Genomic DNA, 27,800 nt, shown 5'->3' on the forward strand with positions numbered 1-27,800 from the left:
TCTAAAATCTGGCAAATCAAATATTTGGATTCGTCACAATTTGTCCCGTGAAATACTTAATGAGCAATCTTTGTCAGATTTTTCCCCGTACGATTAGAACACCCTCGTAACTACAATTTCAAAGCGCTTCTCCCCTTTTTTTTTTTTTTTTTTTTGGGGGGGGGGGGGGCATGCAGTAGCACCTGCTCGGTCACTAGAGGGGGGGGGGTGTCTGCTGCACCTGTTCCCTCTGTCGGTTCAGGCGCTCTCTCGACAATGTTCGGCTGTGCTCGGCCCCTGTCCGTCGAAGTAAATGCTTCATTCAAGGCCAATGCAAAGAAACGTCTGCGGTCCCCTCCCATTGGCCAGTCACACCTCTCGTATGGGAGGATCTCGCTGCCTTTATAAGTGCACATTGGCTTTCAGCACCTCAGTGTGTCAGTGCGCGTTGGCACCGGGAAAAACACAAAGCGTTAGGGGAGCAAAAACAAAGGGGAATTTGTCACGTCCTGCATTCAGTCTCCACGTTAGTGGGATCGAAGCCGTAAGTACAACACTACCTGCATGAAATAGACGGGACCAGACTCTCCTGTCCCACCAAGCAGGAAAAGTCCTCTGAACATCAGACTGAGCCCAAACTTTGGTTGCCTTTACGCGATGGACTTTTCGGGCGCACGTCTACATGAGCGCCACCCGTGCAGTGATTGAACTGTGAGAAAGAAACTTTGATTGCAGTGACTTTGTTCGCGACCAAACACTCACAAACTGCAAAGAACATTTGGCGAAGAAGGATATCTGGGAAATGAATCAAGCGAAGGATTGAGAGGACTGTAAATTGGAAAGAGACAGCGAGGTGAAGCAAGGACACGACAGACTCCAAATTCATCGGCTTCCAGTTTCACCCACCGGGGGGCTCTTGGTATTCAAGTGCGCATTTGACCTGGGATAAGTTTTCAGCGAGTAGCAGCAGCAGACGCAAACTGGCAGGTGGACAAGTTCATTTATATGCATGCGTATATTGACACCGCTATATATAAAAGTTGGGAGAGGGGAGTTTCTCCACCCATCAGCCGGCCCGTACAATAGCAGCTTCGTACGCCGAGCCGCGCTTGCAATATATATATTGGCTATCTATATACCCTTCAAGTATATTTATTTCTCTTCCCAATCTGCATTGGAGAGGCGTGCCTGCAGTCGGTTTGGCTGTGAGGACGGAAGCCGTCGCATGGACTGACATGGCCAGCGACCTCGCCATGAGCGCAGAGCTGCCCAACAGCCCTTTGGCCATCGAATATGTCAACGACTTCGACTTAATGAAGTTCGAGGTCAAAAAGGAGCCCCCGGAGGCTGAACGCTACTGCCACCGCCTCCCGTCTGGCTCCCTCTCCTCCACCCCCATCAGCACACCCTGCTCCTCAGTGCCTTCTTCGCCCAGCTTCTGCGCCCCGAGCCCCGGTGCGCAGCCCAACCAGAGTCTCTCCAGCGGGGTCCCAAGCACCGGCAGCAGCAGCAGCAGCGGCAACGGCAACCACAACGGGGGGAAGGCTCAGCTGGAGGACCTGTACTGGATCCCCAGCTACCAGCACCACATCAGCCCCGAGGCGCTCAATTTGACCCCAGAGGACGCAGTGGAAGCTCTCATCGGGAACGCGCATCATCATCACCACCACCTTCACCACCATCAGTCCTACGAGAGCTTCCGTGGCCAGCAGTACGTAGGAGAAGACCTGTCCACGGCCTCGGCCGGTCACCACCACCAGCCCCATCACCACCACCATCACCACCACAACCACCACACCCGTCTGGAGGAGCGCTTCTCTGACGAGCAGCTGGTGAGCATGACCGTCCGAGAGCTTAACCGGCAGCTGCGCGGCTTCAGCAAGGAGGAGGTGATCCGCCTCAAGCAGAAGAGGCGCACCCTGAAGAACCGAGGCTACGCACAGTCCTGTCGCTTCAAGCGCGTCCAGCAGAGGCACATGCTGGAGACCGAGAAGTGCAGCCTTCAGAACCAGGTGGAACAGCTGAAGCAGGACGTGGCGCGCCTTGCGAAGGAGAGGGATCTTTACAAGGAAAAGTACGAGAAGCTGGCCACCCGGACCTTTAGTGCGCCCGGTGTCCCCCCGAAGTCCAGAGATCCGTCCGGGAAACAGGCGGAGTTCTTTATGTGAGAGACGCATTTATACATAAAAACATATACATATAAGCCTATTCATCGATTCGATTAGATTTTGATGATAGGAGAATTAACCCCGGAACTAGCACTTGATGCACTATACGCTGGAATCCATGAGCCCATTTTGAGTCTTAATACTTTATTATTTAAGCCTACAACTCGTCACTTTTATGTTTTTGTGGGAACACGACACTTATCTGGTCTAATCTGGTCTATTGGTCCAGTTGAATCAAAGTTACATTTAGCATCATCCTAAACGTATATAGAAAGGGTGAGTGACTAATTAAATAAAATTTTAATACTGCGATCTGTTCTCTCATTTTGCAACCCAGCATGCAGGACATGTATGGTAATCTCCTGTTACCCAGACTACTTTCATATGTATGGACAGCATGGTTCTATCAGCCTCGTCCTCCTCTTCCTCCCCCTCCTCATCCCTTGATTTGTAAGGCGTGGGCATGATCTCATGTTTACCTACATCCAACCCGAGTGGAACAAGGACTAAAATGCAACGCAATCTTCTCATTGCAAAAAAAAAAACAAAAAAAAAAACCAAAAAACATAAGATAAAATAAAGAGGGATGCGTATTTAACGGCTATTTTCAATCAGTTTTTCTAAAGAGATTTGCTGAGCCAGATTTTAGACTGTATTTATTTCCAAGTGTACATAAGATGTAGATAAAATAGCAACATGTACTTATTTTACATTTTCCCTTTTTAGAAAGAAATTGCGTTTGTTGTTTGATTAAAATATGTCTTAATTACAAATGTTTGTATGTTACAGCATGCAAATCGTCGTTGTCCACCGTACTGTAATACAGACAAAACGTGTCATATCAAAGACCGCCTACTGCACCGAGAGGAGCCTCATGTTTTCTGTCATAAAACTTCTGAGCCCAAAAAATAGAGTCATTTAATCAATTAACGAGTTTATGTGTGATGATAGTTGATGCTTTCGCGGGTAAAACTCTATCATTAATTCATGATTTGTTTTTCCTTAAATATTTTGTAAACGAAAAAAAGTCTAGTAATTTATCCTGCTGCCTGGTTGTATCAATAAGATTTAGTGTCTGATAATCGGCTTGACCATGACTTTCCGTCAGTTTCGGCGTTTACTGATCTTGGAACAAGTCCACAAATGATTGTGCTAACAATAAAACAATTGTTCGTGTGTTTCATCTGCCTTGATAAATGTATGTGCAATTGTGTAGAAATGTTCGATTGGCTAGGAAAATAAAAGGGTTGGTGTTGGAAAATATTGGGTCAATTAAACGTATAAGATGAAAAAAAAACACGAATTCATTTCAAAAGAATATATTCCTATTTTTCGGATGATTCCCCCCATCCCCCCATTTAATTTATCCAATCAACAACCGCCCTTTCCTTAATTCTTTTCAGGTCTTTTTAATTAGCAATCAAAGTCTTAAAAATCTGAGTCCAAATCCTGACTTGATCAATATTGGAGCGATTGATCGAAAAAGTCAAGAAATCAAAGTTCTGCACAGTGCTGGTAATGTATATCTGTACATATTTTATATATTTATTCAATAAACATGTGCTCTTTTACTGTCGAGAAGTGAAAAGGCAACAAAGTGGAACGTTGTTGAGAATCATGTTTTCATATCTGAGTCCAAATCCTGACTTGATCAATATTGGAGCGATTGATTGAAAAAGTCAAGAAATCAAAGTTCTGCACAGTGCTGGTAATGTATATCTGTACATATTTTATATATTTATTCAATAAACGTGCTCTTTACTGTCGAGAAGTGAAAAGGCAACAAAGTGGAACGTTGTTGGGAATCATGTTTTCATAATATTTAATAAAAAGACGTGTTCCAATTCTATCAGACTGCTGCTGTCGTCATTGTAAAAAAAAAAAAAACTTCAATAGGCTATATATTGCAAATTTAATTGTTTAGGACATTTCTAAATACACTTGAACTATTCAATGTATTGTACCTTGAATTTTATTTTTGTTAAGGCTACATATTATTTAAACAGAATATCCAAACTAATTTCGTTGCATTGCGCTTCTCAGTTATCACGAGGAAATTAAGTCTCTCTACACAAATGCACAAAAATATGACGTATGATCTCGAATTACATTTTTAAAAACAGTAAACATGCTATTAATACAAGACTCGTTTATGAACTCTCTGACACGATCGGTTATAGACAATAAACATTTCTTTCATCAGTAAGGTAATTATGGAATGATTTTAAAAAGCAAAGAATTGTGTTGCTTTCCTTTGGGCTCTTCGGTTATTTTCAAGTGAAAAGAGAAAGTTTTGACGTGGGAAAAGCTTAACGTGGCTGCTACGAGTCGTTTCAATGTTTGTCTTCTCTTTAATCTTTTGGTGATTGCGCTGCTCAGGGATGCTGGCACAAGGCTGTTCTCATTCCCCTGACGCCATCGTTTCAATTTGTTCCACTTGTGCGAAAGAGCCTCCCGTGCTTCACCTGCACTTGAGGTGGACTCAGGCGTTCTCCGGGCGTCCTTCTCCCCGGTTCTCCTCGCCTGTCCACCTTGGATCTGCGATGCCCATCTCACACTGCTCGTTGCTTATTCCTGCCCGCATCAAACGCCGAGGGAGTGCGAGTGAGAAAGCCTTGTCACTGGCGGGCAGTGCGGGGGCCTCCTCCATCGTGGCAGTATCCAGATGCGCATGCCACGGTTGCGCTGGAGCCGACGTTAAATGTTGACACTTCGGCCCTCTAGCTGCGTACTGGCGGCTCATTTTCTCCAACTTTTCATGTGGGTGCTCGGGAAAACGTGTTTACGGACACTCATCCGCAGTGCAGCAATGCATTGGATGCATTGCAACTGCGTTCATATGTATCTTTACTGCAGAATCTAAGAGTAAAAATAAAAGTAGCAAAACTACTACCTGCCTCCTTTGATATTCTTACATAAATAGATTTAGTTCGACGTCCACAATTTTTCAGTTGAATGTCGACTCGCTACCAAATTTCTTAGCCATTTTTGCATACTTGTGGGCATCCCGAACAGATAAAAGTAGTAATGAATTAGTACTGAATTCTCAACATTCTCAACACTCATCAAACTCAGAACAATTGCATTGCTGATTTGTGAAACTTATTTTTTGGTATGTTTTTAATTCTACCCCCAGTTCAATTTTAACTTTAGATCATTTTTTTTGTGTGTCTGGCAACGTCTTCATTACTCTCAGTGTGGCAAATTATGAGCGGTGTGACAGCCGGACACGACTCAAAGGAAATGCTTGTATGGGAAAAATGCGTTTTATTGTTTTATGCGTACTGCATACAAAGTATAATGCGTCTGTGTTTGAGAAACAGTAAATCAGGTCCAATGTGTCTCACAGGGGGTGGGACAATGTCTTCTCTGTCTGTCTGAAGGAGTCACCGAAGGCAGTGTCTTTTTACCTCTGCATATATGGGTTGTTTTCATGTACTTTGATCAATCATAGTGAAGATATGGCCCTAGAATTTCCTTTTGAAAATAGATGAATTTTATTTATATGAGTATTTAAATTATTAGCTTTTGTTATCCATCAAGATGTAATTTTTAAAAGAAGAAAATACAGTAATATTAAGTACAGTATTATTGTTTAGATTTTTAATGTGAAAATAAATGAGCCGTTAGCGTGCCCCTATCTTTCTTTTTACCTCTGCATATATGGGTTGTTTTCATGTACTTTGATCAATCATAGTGAAGATATGGCCCTAGAATTTCCTTTTGAAAATAGATGAATTTTATTTATATGAGTATTTAAATTATTAGCTTTTGTTATCCATCAAGATGTAATTTTTAAAAGAAGAAAATACAGTAATATTAAGTACAGTATTATTGTTTAGATTTTTAATGTGAAAATAAATGAGCCGTTAGGCATGATTAAATCCATTTTCATGATTTGTTTTCTGTAGATGGTAATGACATTTTTGGATGCATAGAACTCTCCCCTATTATCTAATACTGTAGGCTTTTCCCATGAAAAAAAACATCAGTTTTTATTATTTCCAGTTATTCTTTTTTTTGGTGGGGGGTGGAATAGGGTGTTGTTTTACAAACGTTCCTTCTCTGTCACACAAGCACCAAATGAAGAAAGCTAAATTTTGTTGTTGCAATACACCAGAGGGATCGGTGATGTTATTTCTGAGACGTGAATATGTATGAATTTATGAAAGTGTTCCAAATTTTGAAATTGCATGAAGGGAAAATTGTAATGGGTATCATAAGTAGTTAGGATACTTTCTTCATTTTTACATGCAGTTTGACGGGCAACTCGTGCAAATAGTTCAACTCACATGATTTTTTAAAGCTGTTTAAGCTGTTACGCACTTACCATTATGCAAGAATTGTACAGTATTTTCCACCACAATTTTATCTTTCAATAAAAATAATAAAATACGACTTCAAGTGTGGCTTTTGCAGCATGGGAGATATTTAATCATCTTAAAAAAGCCAAATGTATTTGCTTTTTACAAGTGCCTCTTCTGTTAGTGATCAAATTATTTCCAGATGAACCATCTACACAGACACACGTGCGTATCAATTACACCATCCCTTAAAATTTGTTACAATTGGTCTAATTCATGTACTTTGAAAACCGAAAGACTCTATGATGAGACAATAGTGCTGTATTTTAATATTTAACCTCCATCAGTTTGACATGTTTAATGCTTGGTTTGAATGTACTAGCATCGGTGTTGAAATGTTACATTGGCCTGATTTCTGTGCATGCAGTGTGGGTTCAGCTCCCACTTGGTGGCGGTGTGAATGGTCGTCTCATTATGTGACCTGAAAAACTATGGCAACCTGTCCAAAATGTAGTCTATCTTTTAATCCCAAAATCTTTTTCCGAGAGTCAGATATGATAGATTCCATTTTCTGATGACCCTTGACAGGATAAACGGTCCAGAAAATAGATGGATGGATTGACTACTAATACAATTAGCCCATTAACATCCTAGATTAACATTGTTCACCATTGCCTATTTTTTTCATTTTATAATGATCCTCTTTCGAACAGACAACATTTTTTTATATACTGTACATCAGGGCTCAGCAACCTTTTTGAGGCTGAGGGCTACTTCGTGAGCACCGATCGTATGAAGGGCTACATGACCTGTTTGCGGCAAATTTCAGACTCAGTTCGTTCCACGTACATGAAATATTTTAGTTTTAATTTATTGTAGTAAATGACATTACAGGTATTTTAAAATTTTAATTCACATAAGCAAGTCGGATTCAGGATTTAAAGCACGAATAATAGTAACAATTTGTGCCCTATGGTATTTTTAGAACATACTGGCACCTAATATGGTCCTCGTGGGCTAACATTCGCCCGCGGGCACTGCGTTGGTGACCCCTGCTGTACATTGTTACATTGTCATTGTAGCTGTCAGAAAATGTTTTATCAATTAATATTATTTCCTAACTGTCTCATGCTTTATTTTTGAATATTATTATTTTTTTAAGTTGAAGAAGTGCAAATCCTTTACTCTGTGATCTGGTTCTAGGGTGCTCATGGGCGGAGAGTAGGGAATTGCATGTGGAGGCAGTGAGTGAGATCGAGTGGATGTGAAGAAATGTCTCTTTCACAGAAATGTATCTAAAATTGGACTAATCACTCCTGAATGTTTGATCAGAAGGCGATATAAGAAGATTTGCTGATTGCTGTGACAATAAATAATAAATAAAGGATCAGTTGGAGCGTAGACCAGTTACAGTCATCAACTTCTTACCCTTTTATTGAAATCTACTTCTCCCAAATTGAAAATGGCCCATTCACTAGATTTGCAAAAAAACAGTACTGTGGAGTGGGTTATGAATAACAACAGTTTTGATGATGAGATTCCAGAATGTTAGAAATGAAAACGACAGCAGGCTAATTCATGAATAACAAGAACGGGAATAAGGCTATTGTGAGGGCATGGTTGTTTCTCATTAGGAAGATGGCTCTTGCATTTTGGATCCAAAATCCAAAGGAGCCCTGGTTTGTTGGTATCCATGTGGTCATCCATCCATCTTCTGAGCCGCTAATCCTCATAAAGGTTATGGAATTACTGGAGACTATCCCAGCTATCATCAGGCAGCAGGCGGGGTAGACCCTGAACTGATTCCCAGCCGGTCACACAGAGGCCACATAGAGACAAACAACAGTCACACTCACAATCTCACCTCAGCACAATTTGGAATCTCCAATGAATGCATGTTTTTAGGATGTGGGAGGAAACCGGAGTGCCTTGAGAAAACCCACACAGGAATGAGGGGAACATACAAACTCGACACAGGTGGGACCAGGATTTGAACCCTGACCCTCAGAACTGGGAGGCCAATGCACAAATGACCATGCTGCCCTATTTCGGACAACATTCACTAATTGTCTCACGTCTTGCAGTGCTCAGAGGTCCCATGAGTTCTGATGACATGCTGCATGTTGCTGTGTCCGTTGAAAGAGGTGTCTGTGTGAAAGATGTCCTCTATTTCAGACTTTATATCGTCTTTTGTGTGTCTGGGCCGCAACGGTGGATATAGGGGAGTTGCGTGATTGTGGAACGTATCTCCCTTTGTTGACATGAGGGGGGCTGCTGGTTCTCTCGGATGTGCTGCAGACACTCATTGGAGTAGCACTAATCTGTCTTGAGAAATAGCATTTTCACAACTGCATGCGACTTGGAGTCAAAGACTGAAATGAGGGTTTCAGCGTGCCCCTATCTTTCTGGTGTAGATCCTCTATGTCTAAAAGATTTCACAGAAAATTGTGTGGATTTATCTTTACCATATAGATATTTCTCCGGGCACTCCGGTTTCCTCCCACATCCCAAAAACATGCATTAATTGGAGACTCTAAATTGCCCCAAGGTTGATTTTGAGTGCGACTGTTATCTTCTCCATGTGCCCTACAATTGGCTGGCAACCAGTTAAGGGTGCACCCAGCCTCCAGTCCGATGATAGCTGGGATAGGCTCCAGCACTCCTGTAACCCTCATGAGGATAAGCGGCTCAGAAAATGGATAAATTAATATTAAATGCATGAAAATTCAACTCACCATAACGATAACCGTTATGTGTTATCCTCTCAAGTAACTGTGCTTCGATGTCGCCAGCTATTTCATTTATTCTTATTATTGTGTTGCCGAAAGCATAATGTTTTTTCAACCTGTTTTACTCCAACCTATTGGTGCAGTCGTCTCGCGTGGAATAACTTTCGTTATTTTATCTTTTGACCAGAGGATGAAACACTGCTCACTTCAGTTACCATGGAACCAGAAAAAGGAAGAACTTTATTCACACACATTCTACACAGAACACTGCAGTGACGTATGTTATCACACATCAACACCCCTACTTGATCTCGTGCTATACAGACTGTTCGACTTATCTTCTATACAACTTATATGCTGACATACATTTTAACCAATGTCTGAGTGTTGCTCAAAACCTTCAGGTTGTTCAATATACAGTTCACAGTCAATAAGACCATGTAGATGTGCTGTATTAATGTCCATCTGATGTATTTTAAGCTCATGTTGTGCTGCCACTTGCATCAAAGCATGAATCGAAGTCAGATTTGCACTTGGAGAGAATGTTTCCTTGTAATCTACTCCCATAACTTGGTTATGACCTTTAGCTGTCATGATCCTGCCGCTCCAGCACGAGCTGTGTGGGTGCCTACGCGGGTGCGCTGATTGAGGCGCACACCTGCGTCTCAGGCGGGCTGATTAGTCTGTGTATTTATATCACCCCGATGACGATTGGTCCCCGCCAGTTCGTTGAGCTTCATGTCCCGTTCGAGTGCTCCGGTATTCCTGATCGTCAACCTGTGTGTACCGACCTTCGCCTGTTCTCCGACCAACCTTGTAAGCCTGACTCCTTCGTGACTTCTGCCTGCTTTGATTGTTCTCCTGTGTACCGACTCCTGCCTGCCCGCTCACCTGCTCTCTTAGCCCGACGTCCCAACTACCGCTGCTGCACCGGACTGCCTGCTCGATCCCCGACCTCGGCATATAATAAACGTTTCTCCTTGAACTACCTTGCATCGTCCGAGTCCTGCATTTGGGTCCTACCACCGATCCGATGGGACGTGACAGAACGAACTGGCCAACACAGGACCCAGCAGGAAAGACCCGGCGTCGCCGGGACCGACGCAAGGTAGACCGTCTGCCGATCCGGGTAGGCTCCCTGACGTCCTCCGCTTCCGTGTCTTATGCTCCGCCAGCGAGGTATAAATACGTTCCAAACACGACCCGTCCGGCTCCTCATATTCTTCTGGACTCTGACTTTTCGGAAAATGAGGAGGACCGTGATTTGTATGACCGGCTACCGGAGTACGACTCCGATTATTCTGATTATGAATCTACTCGTCCGATCTTTCATCCCAGTCAGTTTGTTTCACCTCCCCGCGTTTCCAGCACCCGAGCGTCTTCGCCTGGTAGGTTAAAGTACACCAATCCGTATGAGGGAACCCGCTTGGCCATCTACCCGGGACCTCCGCGTGGCGGCCAGAGGAGACGCCCCGGCCGGGCGCTCCCCGGTGCCTCCGGAAAGCACTGGTGGCGAATCTTCCAGCCCAGAGGGAGGAGGAGCCGCCAAATCACGAGGCGTTCTGCCACGAAATGCGGGCGCAGATAGAGTGGGAACGGACTCGCCACCTCGCCAAGCGCACGTAGCTGTGGAAACTGACCCACCTCCTCGCCATTCCCACGTCGAGGTTTTGGCTGTTCCGAGCAGAGTTCACGCGGCAGTTGGAACTGACCCGCCCACGTGTCAGTTTCGACTGACTCTCTGCCGACTCTCGTTCACGTTGCCCTGGAAACGGATTCGCCACTGCTCCACGCCCACGTTGCTGTTTCAACGGATGCACTGCAAGCTCACGTGGCAGTGGGGACCGACCCGATGCCGCCTCACGTTGCTGTCCAGGAGGTGGCGACATCTCCTCAGCCGCTTTTCGTCCGTGCTCTGGAGTACCAGTGGCGACCGGCCCGCGGACGCTTTACACTCCTGCTTCGTCGGGACCGGCCCGCGGTCGCTCTCTGTTCCTGCTCTGTTGGTGACCTGCACGCGGTTGCTCCCCGTTCCTGCTCTGTCGGCAACGGGCACGCCCATACGTTCCCGTCCAGGAGGTGGCGATGGTGACACTGACGCTGCCTTCTCACGTTCCTGTCCAGGAGGTGGTGATGGTTCCCCAACCGCCTCACGTTCCCGCCCAGGAGGAGGTGGAGTTGGTGATGCTGCCTCCGCCTTCTCACGTTCCTGTCCAGGAGGTGGCGGCAGTTCCCCAGCCGCCTCACGGTCCCGTCCAGGAGGAGGTGGAGTTGATGATGCTGCCTCCGCCTTCTCATGTCCCTGTCCAGGAGGTGGCGATGGCGATGGTGTCGCCGCCTTCTCACATTGCTGTCCAGGAGGTGGTGATGGCGATGGTGTCGCCCCCTTCTCTGGTTCCTGTCCAGGAGGAGCTGGGGAGTTCTGTGGAGCCACCCTGGAGCTGGAGAGACTTCGGGATGGCTGTGATGGTGGCGGTCATGGCTCTGGTCCTGCGCTCCATCATCCTCTTCGCTCCTGAGGGCGCCCAGCCGCTTCAGGACCTGGCCTCGTTGGTGACCAATCCACGGCTGCCTCCTGACCAAGCCTCGGTTGCGACCAGTCCCTGGTCGTCTCGCAACCACGGCGTGGGAGGTTCTCGTCCAGAGCAGTTGCCTGCCTCGGCCTGGTTCCTGCTTCGTCGTTTGGTTCCTCACAGAGGTCGTCCGCCCGAAGCGCTCCGTGGGGACCCTGGTGCTTGGCGTCCGGGTTGTCCTCCTGACCTGTCCACCTGGATGCCTTGCGTTTGGTGGCATGGATGGCGACCAGACTGGGGTTCGGGGGGGGGGGGAACCTTTATCTCATCTGCATTAGTTTTGAGGGTATAGACCCACCTACCCCCCAACTGTATGTTTACCTTCTGGTAGACGAGTTTAAGAGAATCCATCTCCTCTTTCATACTTTTAGTCCAAACGTCTGAGTTGGGTGAACTAATAGATTCTTTGAAAGTTTGGGGTACATCGTACATTCTGTAAAAATAGCCTATATTATCTGTCACTTATTTCGGATACATAGTCAGAGAGGTAAAAACTCTTTTATGGTATCGAGACTCACAACCTCCTCCCTCAATCTGAATATGCTGGTCATCAGAAGTTTCTGTCTGAGCAATTTCTCTCTCTTTTCCACTCTGGTCTGTCATATCCATACCTGACATGGAAGACTCATCTCTCCTTATATCAACATCATCATCACAAGTTATTGTCTGATCAGTCTGGGTTTCATGTTCAACAACATTCTTTGTAACAAACGTGACCAAGTCTATTCTTCATGACCTTCTTTGTGTCTGGGTAATAGACTAAATATGATGGATTTTTGTCATATCCCAGAAAAATTATTTTATCACATCGCAAGTAATTTCTTTTGTCATGTCTGTATGCAAAGCATGTTGACCCAAATATTCTCATCCTGGAAAGGTTAGGTTTCTTTCCTGTTAACATAAAGTAAGGGGTTTGTTTCTTCCTGTAATTGAAACACTTGTTGCGTATTACTGCAGCAGTCATTACAGGGTGAGTCCATAACTCTTTTGGTAGGTTGCTTTTTATGAGCATGCACCTTGCCATGTCAAATAAGATTCGCCAATTTCTCTCCACCGTGCCATTTTGATGAGGCGAATATGATGCGGAGGACTTTTGTCTTATGCTGTTTTTGTTAAGCAAACTTTGGAACTCTTTTCCTGTGAATTCTTTGCCATTGTCAGTTCTAAGACACTTCACACGTCCATAAGGAGCAACATCAGCGAAAAATCTTTCTGTCGCTTTTACAGTGTCGCTTTTAGCTTTCAGGAAATACACAAATAGATATAATAATACAATTATTACAATATATACAATTGTATTGCAATAATACAATTTGAATAGTCGTCAGTAAATGCTAGCGTGTATCTGAATCCATCTTTAGCAACTGGATCAACAGGGCCAGCTAGATCGGCATGGACGAGCTCAAGTGGTGATTTTCTGCATGTATCTGGCTCCCTATTCCTGGTTTGAACAAATTTTCCTTGTGTGCAGATGTCACAACCCAGTTTGGATTTATCCACTTTACTCTTAATCTGCATTCCCTCTACAACATCTTTGAATTTACAAACATCTTCTTAATTAGTGTCCCGGGATTCTGTGCCATGTCTGGATATCGTTACAACTGTTACAACTGTCATCTGTCAGATCATTTATAGTGTTCAAATAATCGTCTGTTGTACTCTTTAATGTGCTTACGGCCATGCTACCCTGAGAAAGCCCGATCTCGTCAGATCTCAGTAGCTAAGTGGGTTTTGCCCTGGTTAGTACTTGGGTGAGAGACCGCCTGGGAATACCAGGTGCTGTAAGCTTCTCTCCCCAGCTAAATACAGAGGGGTTGCGTCAGGAAGGGCATCCATCGTAAAACTGTGCCAAACAAATATGCGTGTATTAAATATGCGCTGTGGTGACCCCTGATGGGACAAGCCGAATGGAAAAGAAGAAGAAATTGTACTCTTTAATGTCAAACCTGGTCCCACTTTTGTGGATGAGTTCACTGCGACCTCTGAAGTTGACTGAAGTGCCATTGGTCGTCGCCACCTTCACTGAGAAGATGTCCTGTGGATACGTAGGAACGCAGTGTGCCTTCTTCAGCATGGGTTTGATCCTCTTCCCCTCACGATCTACCAGTGTCACCTCGGCATCGCCCCTCTTCAGCGCCTCACCATTTGTTCTTGTGCCATCAACCTGTTCAATAGTGTGATCTTTGGGTTGGAATGAGTCATCAAACCTTCAGAACTTCTCTATTGCCGTTAACATATGCGAAGTTGCTCCAGTGTCGACCATGAGTCCCCTGTGCTTCAGGCTAACAAGTTGAGATTCACTCACTTTGAATGCATGTTTCTCGTAGTTGTCATCTGCTCCTTGTTTCACATTGTCCCTCTGTTTGCGTCGACAGGATGCCTCTTTGTGTATCGAACTTTTACAATATCCACAAAACTGTGTCAGCCTTCTCTGGTGATCATTTGGACACACACGACCCTTATATCCCTTTTCGCCACATGTGTAACAAATAATATCTTGACGTGCTTTTTTCTCTGCTTCTCCAATCTGAGATTGGTGCAGCCACTTTCATGATATTGTCCTCAGAACCAGTGTGAAACTTTTCTGTGTCCTCAAAACTTCTTAGTTTTGTCTTGAAGTCGGCAAAAGTTAAATTATCATCTCCTTGAGTGACATGGATGAAAAATGGCTTATAAGCCTCGAGTACTCCTTTCAACACCATGGCAATTAAAAGTCCATCACTGAGTGTTTCGTTAACATTTCTTAGTGCTGTTATTGCCATCTCAGCCCGAATAATATAGTCCGTGACTCAGCTTTCTGCAGGGACGTTAACTCAGTGTACAGGTTTATAATACGGGGCTTTCCCTTACCGGCGTAATGGTCCCTTAATATCTTTAGGGCTTTCTCCCGTCGTCAGGTTAATCTCTCATAATAAGGGATCAACTTTTATCATCCAAAAACTGAATCACTTCAGCATAAGCCTCCTCGTTCTTTGGAGTAACCGCCTCCACGTTGTCCATGGCGGGTTCCATGAGAATAGTTTGTTTTCGCCCCAACAGCCGCATGTGAGCTAACAGCTTCGTCTCCCACTGCTTGTAGTTTCGCTCGTCTCCGTCAAAACACAGTCTCTCCCACCGATTACTGACATCTCGCCTGGGGCCATAACCTGTTGGCACAGCCATCTCATGTGGAATAACATTTATTTTATCTTTTGAATGGCGGAAGAAACACACTGCTCACTTCAGTTACCATGGAACCGGAAAAAAGGAAGAACTTTATTGACACACACATTTACACAGAACAGTGCAGTGACATATTAGATCACATGTCAAGACAACCTCTCCGAAAAGTTTGCTGCAAATGTCCTTTGTTGTATGCAAATTCAGTTCTTCCCAGTAGTAGTGGACTTCTTAGCTTGAGCAATGCGATCCGCGACCAGGAATAATGGTTTTAGTCCGAATAAATTTGTTCAAGTAGTTGCCTTCAGTAACTGTTTCTGTCCTTCATGTTCTTCTTTTAACATGTTTTAGGAACTTTTCTTTCAATGCTGGGTGTTTTCTTTCTCCATGTGGCGGCACAATTTTGATGGCTTCATAGCTTCATTAGCAAATCGGTCACCGCATATTACAAAGAGCGTGTGTAGGGCTTCTGAACTACCTGCACAGATAGGAACCTTGGTACTTTCTTTTAAATGCAGTTGTCCTTTTGGAAGCTGTCTGTGACCCCTCTGATGCCTCAAACGTTGTCTTGTCTTTCCAGTGAACTGTTTCTGGTTCATTTTACAAGGGTTAGCTGGGATTGCTGATGCAAGAAAAACAGTCATGGATGGAAATTAAGTGAGAGCAGAAGTGGTTATCTTTCAAAATAAGACACCCTAAAAAAACATTATTTAATAATTTATAATTCATTCTTTACGCCCTGGTACAAAATGATCTGGTGCAACATGCAAATATGCAACTTTTCATGGGTCGTGCTTTTACAAAATTCGCCTTGCACACAACATCATTCAACACAGGAACTATATCTGCTGGTAACGTCTTAGCTACAATGGCTTTACAGGCAGGAAGCATTAATTTCTCTGCCACAGTGTATGACTTTTTAAATTTGGCTACAAGTTCAGCAACGTGACAGCCAGCTTTAAGGGCTTTCTCGTTTATTTGTGTCTTTTCTCATCAACATTGCCCGTTCATCCACGTGTGCACAAAGGCGAAAAAAATGCAACGGAGTCATAATCTTTGGATTCCCGGTGAGAGTAAATCCAAATGAAAGATAGCTTACACTATATTGTCTCACGCCAGAAACTTGCTGCAAGCAACCCGTCCTTGGTTTCTTTTGACCTACACTCATACTTGGATGTTCATCTGAGTCAGAATTTGGTCCAGAGTTAAATTCTGAGTTAGTATCCTTCCTTTTTGAAAACTTCTCCATCACTGTCACTTTATAGCTCCATAGCAAAATGCCATTTTCACCACCAAATGACGCATCACTAATCATAGTAATTAATTACCTGTTGCCACCTGCTGATATAGAAGCGTATTACATGATTACACTGCCTATCATTGGACAAGATGGACAATCGGCGACATTATCTGCTGGTTCATTTTTGCCGATTAGGTGAAATGATGATTTCCCATGGCACACCAGACTCTATGCCACGGCACAGTAGTGTGTTACAGCACAGTGGTTGAAAAACACTGAAATCAGACAGACAGACAGACAGACAGACAGACAGACAGACAGATAGATAGATAGACAGATAGATAGATAGATAGATAGATATAGATAGATAGATAGATAGATAGATAGATAGATAGATAGATAGATAGATAGATAGATAGATAGATAGATAGATAGATAGATAGATAGATAGATAGATAGATAGATAGATAGATAGATAGATGGAACATTCTCGTCGTTGATAACCTATCTTTTGTAAAAGTCAATTTATTTCCACTTCCCCTCAAAAACCTAATTCTACTATTTGCCATTCAGCGCTTGCTCTTTTCTCGGTGAGCAGCACCTCATTTTACCGTTTCTCATTTCTCATTTATACATTTGTTTGTTTGTTACCATGCTCACTTTTCAAAAATGGGACTCAGTTATTTATTTATTTATTTGTTTTGCTTGCTTGAGCATATTTTTCTCTGCAAAAGCATGTTTGAATTTGCCTACGCAGCATGCAGCATGTCAGACTGTGTGTGTGCATACCACATTGTGTGTGACAGTATGGAGCCATTGAAAGCAAACACGTGCTGAGGGGTCACAACAGCGCGCCACCTGTGCCAGATTGCTTTTCTGGGTGTATGGGGCGGGAAACAATACCCCCGTTCACAACCTCCCACAACCGCAAGCTCCCACTCCTACACCCATTCAGGTCCTTATGTGCTACAGGGGTGTGTCGCCCTGGGTCAATAACTCAATCATCAGAGGAGGCGTAGAAATTATTAATAACCCATGACCATTAACAGCAAGCAGGTGATTTATCAAAAATGTCAATAATGTTATGAGCACTTTTTACAGCTTAACATTCTTGGAGATTGAGCCTGTAACACCACCTTCAGATGATCTTGTTTGGATTATACGTATCAAGGTTGGTGTTCGCGTTACTATGCCAACGTTAGGAACACTTGCACAGCATCATAAATCCCAATAGAAAACACTGTTAAAGGGGTATTATTTTAACAAAATTAAATTGTAGTTGTTTCTTGCAGTAATGTAGAACTTTATTGCATCCAATTGAGAGCTGTGTCTAATATGTTGATTATCACAGTTAGTTACATGAGAGAGCCTAAAATACAGTGCTGTGAAAAAGTATTTGCCCCTCCTAATTTATTTTTTTGAGCATATCTATCACACACAAAGGTTTTAAAACATCAAACCAATTTGAACATCAATCAGAGACAACCAAATGAAATACAAAATGCAGTTTCAAATGACAATTCAATTTATGAAGGCACTCTAAAAAACCCAAAACTAAACAAACAAAAAAAAACCTTTCTGACACTCTAAAAAAGTAATTACCCCCTGAACCTCCTACCACATTGGAGGGTTTTCTAGCATGAACTGCTCGCTTAAAGTCACCACAGCATCTGAATTAGATTTAAAACTGGACTTTGACTTGGCCACTCCAAAATCTTATATATATATATATATTTTTTTTTTTAATTATTTTTTTTTTTAACCATTCAGAGGTGGACTTGCTGGTATGTTTCGGATCGTTGTCCTACTGTATGATCCTCCAATAGCGCTTGGGTTTGAAGGCACGAACTGATGGCCGGATGTTCTCCTACAGGATTTTCTGATATACACCAGAATTCATTGTTGCATTAATCACAGTAAATTGTCCTATGTTGACCTTAGGTGGCGCCTTTGAGTTATGTTAAGAAGATTGAGAGGGTGACTGTTGTTTATGAAGCACGAGTAAAAGGAAGTTGTGTTCAACTTACCTAAAGTGTCTGGAGAAAACTTTTATAACGATAAACACCTTTACATGGTGTCAGAAGTGGGATCAATTTACTGTGGATATAAAGTAGATCCTATGCAGTATTAGCAGAAAAAGAAAAACGTCTGAGATCGCCCTATGGATACCGTTTTCCTGGCCACGTTAAAGCTAAAGCTTCACAGTATACGAAGCAGACCCGTACCGGAGCCCGGATATTCTCTGTCGCATCTCCTGGTAACTTCAACTATGAGGAAACCAGCTCATGGCTGCAGTGGCTAAGGCGGTTTGAGAGGTTCAGACTTGCATCAGGACTTAATGGAAAAGAAGAAGAATATCAAGTCAACTCCCTCCTGTATGTAATGGACGACAAACACGACAACATTCTCAGTACATTACCATTCACGTACCAGCAAAAAGCAGCCTATGCAGAGGTGACAAAAGCCTTCAATGAACATTTTGTTGGTAAACACAATGTTATATATGAACATGCTAAGTTTAAAAGCAGACAGCAGCAACAAGCCAAGTGTGCAGAGAACTTTATTACAGAGGTACATAAACAGAGAGCACTGCAGATTTGTTGCATTAAAGGAGAAAATGATAAGAGACTCCAGGCTGTCAGAGAGACTGCTGCTACACCCAGACCTGACGCTGGCAAACACAATTACCCTGGTCGGCCAGCAGAAAGAAATTTGGAAACAACAGCAACTTCTACGAGGGGCACATACAGAAATTAAAGGTGCTAATGTGGATGCCATAAACACAAAGAGGGAGGGAGGACAATAGAGACAGTCTGCCACATCATGGGGAGAAATTTAAAAGATGTGATAAATCACCACAACACCCGTGGAAACAGTGCCCAGCCAAAGAGGCAAAGAGTCGCAAATGCAAAAAGAAAGGACATTCGCTGCGACCTGCAGATCATCTCAAAGAGTTGAAACAACAGTGTACAGCGACACAGAAAATGACAACTTTCATGGGGATGGTTGACTCAGGAGGAACTGAAGAGGAATGGCTAAAAGAATTCACCCTCAATGGTGAGAGGGTGACATTTAAACTGGACACAGGAGCCTCAGTCACAGCTATTCCATCTTCTATTTACTCTAGACCACAGGTCCCCAACCACAAGATTGCTGACTGGTACCGGTCCATGGATCAATTGGTACCAGGCCCCTGAAGTTATAATTAATTAGTTCCATTGTATTTATTATCCGAGTCTGAAAAATCTTTTATTTTGAAAAATGACTAGATTCTCCGGGTTACATCTTGGTCACTTGAAAGCCAAATTTACCCCCACAAGCTAGAAAAAACACGTCTTTTGAAAATTTATTTTCGACGGGGAAAAGGCCCAGTGAAGAGATTGAAGAAGAGCCTACAACTTTCAAGAAAAATAAAGTTATTAACCACATCAAAACATGCCCTTAACTTGCGCCTTTTTGAGGAGCTTTGTGAAGAGATGGACGCGGACCCTTCTCTTATACACAGAAATAAAATGGTTATCCAGAGGGAAATCGCTCACAAGAGGAAGAAATCATTGCAGTAATTTAAATAAATTACTGCAATGATTTCTTTCAGAAAGTCACCGCCACTGGCACCACATTTCAGTGACGCAGAATGGGTTGCAAAACTGACTTACATGAGCGACATATTCAGCCTCCTCAATGGAAAATGACAATGGTCTTCATGTTGACAGATAAAGTAGCTGGATTTAAAGCCAAACTGGATTTTTGGGGACGTATTTGATGTGTTTCAAACATTAGCGGGGATTTTGTGTGAGACTGAGCCTTCATTCTTCCTGCTGGTGCATGATCACCTGTCTTTGCTATTAAAAGAGTTTGAGCGCTACATCCCAACCAAAATGGATCCACAACACATTTATCAACAAACCAAGTGAATCCAGCATGTCTGTGCAACAAGAAAATCAACTGCTGGAGGTCAACGGTGGCTTTAAAAGTATTTTCGAGACAACAACTTGGCCAATGTTGTGGATTAATATCATGGCAGAATAGGAGATCGCCACCAACGCACTGAAAACCCTGTTGCCATTTTTGACATATCTGTAAACCGGGGTTTTCTGGAGTGGCAGGAACCGAAACAAAACTACGTAACAGACTGGACATAAGCAACACACTTCGGGTGTCATTGTCTCTCATTACCCCCAGAAAGAACCATCTTGTTGCAGAGAAACAAGCTCAGGGCTTCCATTGATTTAGCATTATGGTGAGTTAAAATTTTCATGCACTTTAAATTCATTCCATTTGTATTTTATTTTGAAAGCTTTTTTAAACGTTACTCTAGTGACCAGTTAAGAGAGTGCTAGGGTTGTGGAGATGGTTCAAACTAACAAATTTATTTCTGCTGTTGAAAAATAATAATATATGCAGTTTAATAATAATAATAAAAAAAGTTGATATGTTGTGTAGGTATATTTAGATAAAAGAGAAAGAAATGTGGAATGGCTGGTTCTTGTTCTTTATTTTTTCATGTGTATTTTTTATGCTTTATATATTTTATTATTTATTGTTATTTTATTTTTATTATTCATTATCATGTTTATTGTATTTGATATTAATTACAAATGATTTTCAATACAAACTACGTAACTCCCCCCCGGTCCACGGTAACAATTGCCATGCACTGACCGGTCCGCAGTGATAAAAAGGTTGGGGACCACTGCTCTAGAGCACGAGATGGTAGGCTGATGATACCACCTAAGGAGATTAAAGGTCCAGATAACTGTCCATTAGAGGTTTAAGGCGTCATGAGTGCACACATCATAACTGACAAAACAGAAACAAGGAAAAATGTTTATGTGGTGTCAAACCTAGTAATGCCATTAATGGGATGCCCTGCTTTAATAAAACTGAACCTGATTCAGCAAGTAGCGTCAGTTTATGAAGAGAAACATGTGTAGAGCCATCAATATAGAACGTTGTTCCCAAAAGTGTTTTCAGGGCTTGGAAAGCAACAAGGAAACTCAGATAAAACTGAAAATATGGCGCTGTTCCTTATGCTCTCTTAGTTCCACGCTGAGTCCCTTTACCAATGAAAGAACAAGTTCAAGAAGAGTTAGACAGGATGGAAACAATGGGGTGTCCTGGTGCCAAGTGCACATGTGGACACCCTTTTGCTTGAACATGGTGTTTGTTATGGACAATCAGTGATGAGCACAGAAGTCCAATAACAGAACACCACTTGGTTGGGTTTTTATCGGGCGTGGGGGCGTTCTTTCCAATCATGCCCTTGCAGGTTTTGGCCTTCAGCAGTCCCTCTAAGGACTCCAGTAAGGGTGTATACTTTGAAATACTCTTTGGTGCATAGGCACAAACAACAGTCAGGACCGTCTGCAACCAGCTTTTAGAATGATAAAAGAGACTGCACTCATTTTCTGTGACACAAATCTTTGTTCTTTTCATGTCCAAAAAAAATGCTTAAACTGTAAATCTCTTCTGTATATTTTACTGCTCAGGTTGACAGTGTTTCAATACCATATAGGAACAAAGTGAAAAAAAACCAACTGTACACAGATTGAGCTCACCTAGACGTATTAAGAAGAATGCTTAGGTTCTCCTTCACTACAGGCCTTCAAATGATTTTTAGTACGTTGTTAACTAAAAATCAGAGAAAGGAGCTTTTCCCCCACTTACCACCGGTGTCTGGACACCCCTGACGTACTTCACCTAGCATGGGTCCCCCTGAGGACGCCACATATACTTTTCTTTTCCTTTAATCGAACAATTATGGACCAGTCATTTTGAATATTTGATTGGGTTACTTGTCCTCCTCGTCTATCTGTCAGGGAGTCTGTTGCCAGTTAGAAGTGATCGTCATATCGTTTAATATGGCTCAAAATGATAGGGTAATATGGTCCAGGTCACTTCACTTGATTCTGAGATGTTCTCTTCTTCAAAAAGATCTTCAGTCTCAGGAGGGTCATCAGAAAAATCTGAAAATCTCTCTTGTTCATCTGCTATAGCAGGCTGCACAGCGTGTTTTCTATGGCGACTGTTCCAGTGTGACATCTGCAAATGACGTCATAGGAAATATGGCCGCCACAAGGATGTCGAGTTAGTCTTTTTCAACTTTGCGCTTTAATAAAACGCTCTCCACTCATTTTTTCGGACTCGTATTATCATCAAAATGAATAATATTATGTGTAGTTTTGAAAACAATACCTATTTTAAAATGTATATTTTGGTGTCAGTTGCTATTTAATGTCAAAAAATGAGCTCTAGTTAACACAGAAAGAAAAAAATATATAAATTGCACACTGTAAAACATTACATCCACTAGGATGTAATGTTTTGATCCCCTTTTCTCCATGTGATCTATATACGAAACTGATAAAGAAAACATTCCTTTGTTGAACACATTTAAATGAATTCATTTAAATTACCATGCGGCAGCTAACAGATGGGTTTCTCACCGTTGCTCCACGTTTTACGGTGGAACAGTGCACTGGAATGTAATGGTGCTCAGGATGGAAGGGGGTGTTCCCTGTTCGTCACAGTGTTAACGGACTAACTTCTGTTCTTTGTACGATCAATTAACCGGCTCAGCGTGTTGTTAACTGGCATTAACTTCACTTCCTCATGTGTTCACTTTGCCTTCTCAACGTGCTGTTAGCTGCAGTTAGTTTCAGTCGCTCAGGCAACCACTCACAGCTCCAGCAGTGTTTGACTGATGAAACATCTCCCCTTTTGTGTCGCCTCTCAATTCGGTTCTCCAGTGGTGCTGACTCGTTTTTTCCCCTTCTTCTTCATTGTATTTGATTGTGGACATTTCTTAATCTCTTCTTCATAACAGGTTGCTGCCATTTTTCCTTTTGCTCAAACCGGAAAAACTGAGAACTGTGTGGCCGAGCTTGGCGTTCCCACTATCGCACTCAGCGGTGCCTCTCATCGGTTTTTGGAGGCGAGGTGCCTCACGCGAGACGTTGTTGAGTGTTACGTTCAAGTTCAATTCAGATCTTACCAACATAGATACCTAAACAATGTCATGTCATGTCATGTTCCAACCTGCTTATCCTCACAAGGGTTGGGAGAAAGCTGGAGGCTATCCCAGCTAGTTTCAGGCAAAAGGCAAACTACACCCTGAAGTGATCACCAGTCAGTCACAGGGTACATATCGACACCATCACTGAGTGGGAATCGATTCCACTCTCCCCGCACCAAAAGTAGGTGTGTGTACCACGACACCATCAGTGACTCTTTCTAAATAAAGTAACAAAATTTATTATACTATGAGTCACAATGTATTTATTTATTTATTTTTCCCCTGGTTACACGTCCCCCAACCTGAAGGCAGAGGGACGCTACCCTCTCATCTACCAGGTTCAACTCCAATGTACGGGCGTCGAGCTAAAGAGGCAATGAGTATGCCCACTCCTCTTGGCGCCTCTCACCGTTGGGAACTCCAGAGTGGAAGAGACTCCAACCCCTCTCGAGAGGACCACTACCAGAGAACAAGCGGTGCGTAGACGTCCAACTATATTTAGTCGTAACCTCTCGACCTTATGCAGCAACTCGGTTTCTTTCCCTTGCAGAGAGGTGAAATTACATGTCTCTGGAGCTAGTATCTCTAGCAAGGGATCAGATGGCAAAGGTCTCCGGCTACCGCCCAGCTCACATTGCAACCGACCCCTATGGCCCCTCTCACAGGTGGGGGGCCCATGGGAAGGGGGACCCGTGTTACCCTTTTGGACTGTGCCTGGCTGAGCCCCATGGGTGCAGGCCTGGCCACCAGGCGCTCACCTCTGAGCCTCCGGCATGGGTCCAGAGGGGGGCCCAGTGACCCGCATCCGGGCAAGGGAAACATGAATCTATTATTTTTACTCATCAGAAAGGTTTATGGAGCCGTACTTTGTCTGGTCCCTCACCTAGAACCTGTTTGCCATGGGTGACCCATCCAGGGTCGTGAAGCCCCGGACAACTTAGCTCCCAGGATCATCGGGACACACAAACCCCTCAACCACGATAAGCTGATTGCTCAAGGAGGGGTTTTGTTTTAATAGCTCCTTTGTCATCAATCTGAAGAAAATATTATTTTTTAAATGTAATAGGTAAGATGGAGTGTGCTGGTGTATTGCTTACCACATTTGACTAACAGTTCACAAATCAGGTTTAAAATATTTGCTCAGCCTTGTAGCAATTGAATGTTCTCCCTCTGCTTGCATGTTTGAATGAAGGTGAGTGTGAATGGCATTTGACCAGCCCAAATTCAGCTGAAACAGGCATCAGTTTGCCCATAAACCAACTGAGGACAATCTGTATAGAAAATGGACAAATGGATAATACTAAATTTAAAGGTAGGGAAAACATGCTTTTTTCCTGTCTTAACTGCAACTTCTCTCCACCCTCCCATCTCCTTCTCTGAGAGGGGACCTGGTGTCAAATGAGGCTGTCGCCATTGCTCTGCAGAATTCTGTATTCACCAAGTGAGACAAGAGCTGAGGAGAAACATTTCCCCAGAGGTGTTTACCTGTGGGGCATTAATGGTAAGAATAACATTAGAAGCATTTATCATATTGTGACTAATGTTGCCCACTTGGCATCCATTACTGTCCGGTCATCCTGGATGGGGATCCCTTTATCTGTGATCTCAATGTTTTGGGCTTTCTTTGTCCTAATGCAAGGGTGGACTGGCGGCGATGACGGTCCATTAAAATATGTCTTCATGACATCAGTCCATTGTGCAAAAAGATTGGGGCTTGCCCAATAGAACTGCACCAAACTAACTGATGTTCTTTAAGTCAGGGGTGGGGAATTAATTTTTTGGTGAAGATCTGCCGCCAGAAAAGCTACTGTCCAAAGTCACTGCACCCTGTGCACAGTCAATCACACGATTCGTCACTTAACAAGCTTTACACAATGTGGGACGTTGACACACTTATCTCTTACCGGTTTAATTGAAGAAGACTACATCTTGCAGATCTATGACTTTTATAAGGAATAATTTCTATAAACAGAAAAGTCTCTTATTACTTTGTTGTCTTTGTTCTGAATGTTGTACTTGGGCACCACCGGCTGGCAAAGAGAAATTCCTTGTGTGTTTTTACACTCTTGACCGATAAAACTAATTCTGATTCTGATTGATTGGAGACTCTAAATTGCCCTTAGGCGTGTTTGTTCTTCCTTTCAGCTTGTCCCGTAAGGGGTTGCCAAAGTGTGTCATCTCAGATGAACACATTTTTTTGGCACAGTTTTATGCTGGGTGCCCTTCCTGACCCAACCCCTCTGCATTCTAGCCGGGGAGAGAAACTCTACAGCACCTGGTATTCCTAGGCGGTCTCCCATCCAAGTACTAACCAGGGCCAAACCCATTTAACTTCCGAGTTCATACGAGATCGGGCGTTCTCAGGGTAGCATGCCCGGAAGCTCCTTGGGCGTGATTGTGAGTGTGAATGTTGCATGTCTCTATGTGCCCTGCGATTGGCTGGCAACTAGTTCAGGGTGTACAACGCCTCCCGCCCGATGATAGCTGGGATAGGCTCCAGCACCCCCATGACCCTTGTGAGGATGCAAAAAAAAATGGATGGATGGATAATTGATAACTTAAACATAATTGGCTAACGGGGGGCACTGCAATCCAATGCTTTAGGTCTTGTATTAGACAAGGATCAACTGTACCTGTCACACATTTAATAGGAGTTAACGCCAGATGTTACACTTTAAACCATAAGTGATGTCATGAAATGAGATAACAGTGATAAACCACTTTTATTAATAATTAACTGTATACTATTGATCCTAATCGAAAAAATAGATATCAGAATCAAAATCAGAATCAGATTTATTGGCCAAGTGTGTAACAACACACAAGAAATTTGACTCTGGTAGTCGGTGTCACCCTGGTACGACATTCAGAACAAAGAACAGACAAAATAACAAGAACAGAGAACAAGAGACATTCAGTTACAGATGTGCAAGATGCAGTCTTTCATTTAGAACAATTGGGAGTGCGTTAATGTCCCCCATTATGTTAATGTGATCAATAATTTAATGACTTAAATGTTTGAATACCTGCTAGTTTTGACTTGCATTGATCGACAGTCCCTACCTGATGGAAGGAGCTGGAAGAGCAGGATGTGGAGGGTCCAAAAGGATTCTGCCTGCTCTGGACCGAGTAGAGTGATGGTCTTCAATAGTGGGTAGAGTTGTACCGACAATCCGTTCAGCGATTTTGATTGTCCGTGCATTGCATAATCCATCCATTTTCTCACAAGGGTCACAGGAGCCTGTCCTAGTTGTCACTGGGCAGAAGGAAGGGTGCACCCTGAACTGGTTGCCAGCCAATCGCAGGGCACATGCAGCCGCACTCATAGTCACATCTCGGGGAAATTTAGAATCTCCAATTAATGTTGTGTCATGCTCCTGGCATCCTCCCCAGGTTGGGTGTGGTCAGCCAATTAGTCGGCACACACCTGCACCCTGGTTTGGGCTGAGTACACCCGGTACTTATAGGACACGGGGGACAACTAGTCCGCCGCCAGATCGTTGAGCTTCATGTCCCGTTCCAGCAGTCTCGTATCCCTGATCGACAACTTGTGTGTACCGACCTTCCCCGGTTCTCCGACTCACCCCGTAAGCCTGACTCCCTCGATATTTCTGCCTGCTTTGAACGTTCTCCTGTCTACCTGACCTGCCGTGTACCGACCCTCGCCTGCCCCCGCACCATCCAAGTAAGCCTGCCTCTTCTGCTCTTACGGACTTACTGATCATAGACGCCGGACTGAATAAAGGCTTTTGTACTGTACCTGCTTGCCTCTGGAGTCGTGCATTTGGGTCCGCCCTCGAGCCTCGTCGTGACATGTTGCATGTTTTTGGAATGTGGAAGGAAACCGGAGTGCATGGAGAAAATTCACGCATGCACAGGGAGAACGTGCAAACTGCATGCAGGAAGGGCTGGGATTGAACCCAGGTCCTCAGAACTGGGAGGCCAAGACAATACAGCTGCTCCACCGTGCTGCTGTATAATATTTTCGTTTTCTGTCATTTCATTCACTTCCTCTTGGTCAGCTTCCACTGTTCCTATCTTTATCCTCCCCCAGTGTCCTTACTTGGTTTCTTTTCTGCTCCTGCTTTGGCACAGTATGCCATAAGTAACTAAAAAACAAGCTGTAACAGGAGACACCTTTAAAACAAATTCATCATGAATAAATTCTTATTAAAAAACAACAATACTGACTCCAATGTATACTGTCCTTAACATATCCATCCATCCATCCATCAATCCATTTTGTGTGCCGCTTGTCCTTACTAGGATTGTGGGAAGCTCACTGGAGGCAGGAGGTAGGGTACACCTTGCCAGACAATCACAGAGAACATATAATCAATCATTCAGTCACACATTCACACCTACGGGCAATTTAGAATTTTCAATCAATCTACCCTGCACATATTTTGGGATGTGAGTGGAAACCGGAGTATCCAGAGTCAACCCATGCAGACACGGGGAGGACATAGAAAGTCCACACAAACGAAGTGGTCTTCAGAATATCATAAAGCAGATGTGCTTAAACAGTTGCCCACCATTACGTGCTAGGCATATATATCAACCTCAAACACTTTGGATCATAAAAACCACAATTTAATGTTTTGTTTGCACTTTTGTCAAGGTTCAGCAAGTG

At 43.4% G+C, this 27,800-nt stretch overlaps 1 protein-coding gene, 1 long non-coding RNA gene and 2 pseudogenes across 2 annotated transcripts; 3 read left to right on the top strand and 1 right to left on the bottom strand.

Annotated features, from left to right (window-relative positions):
• The first annotated feature begins 237 nt into the window (after window positions 1–237).
• On the top strand, window positions 238–3,802 carry mafaa (MAF bZIP transcription factor Aa). Its single transcript, XM_061825117.1, has 2 exons — window positions 238–2,143; window positions 2,937–3,802. Exons 1-2 carry the CDS (start codon window positions 1,215–1,217, stop codon window positions 3,067–3,069), a joined length of 1,062 nt encoding a protein of 353 aa, XP_061681101.1. The 5' UTR covers window positions 238–1,214; the 3' UTR covers window positions 3,070–3,802.
• Window positions 3,803–13,422: 9,620 nt separating this feature from the next.
• Window positions 13,423–13,541, top strand: LOC133504181 (5S ribosomal RNA; annotated as a pseudogene).
• A 9,637-nt stretch (window positions 13,542–23,178) lies between these two features.
• Window positions 23,179–27,287, top strand: LOC133504086 (uncharacterized). Its single transcript, XR_009795897.1, has 4 exons — window positions 23,179–23,352; window positions 23,476–23,643; window positions 23,718–24,668; window positions 26,224–27,287. It is a non-coding gene; the product is annotated as an uncharacterized LOC133504086 (long non-coding RNA).
• Window positions 25,431–25,549, bottom strand: LOC133504192 (5S ribosomal RNA; annotated as a pseudogene).
• Window positions 27,288–27,800: the final 513 nt, after the last annotated feature.

This window comes from Syngnathoides biaculeatus, chromosome 7 (genome assembly GCF_019802595.1).
Source record: "Syngnathoides biaculeatus isolate LvHL_M chromosome 7, ASM1980259v1, whole genome shotgun sequence".
Classification (NCBI taxonomy): Eukaryota; Metazoa; Chordata; class Actinopteri; order Syngnathiformes; family Syngnathidae; genus Syngnathoides; species Syngnathoides biaculeatus.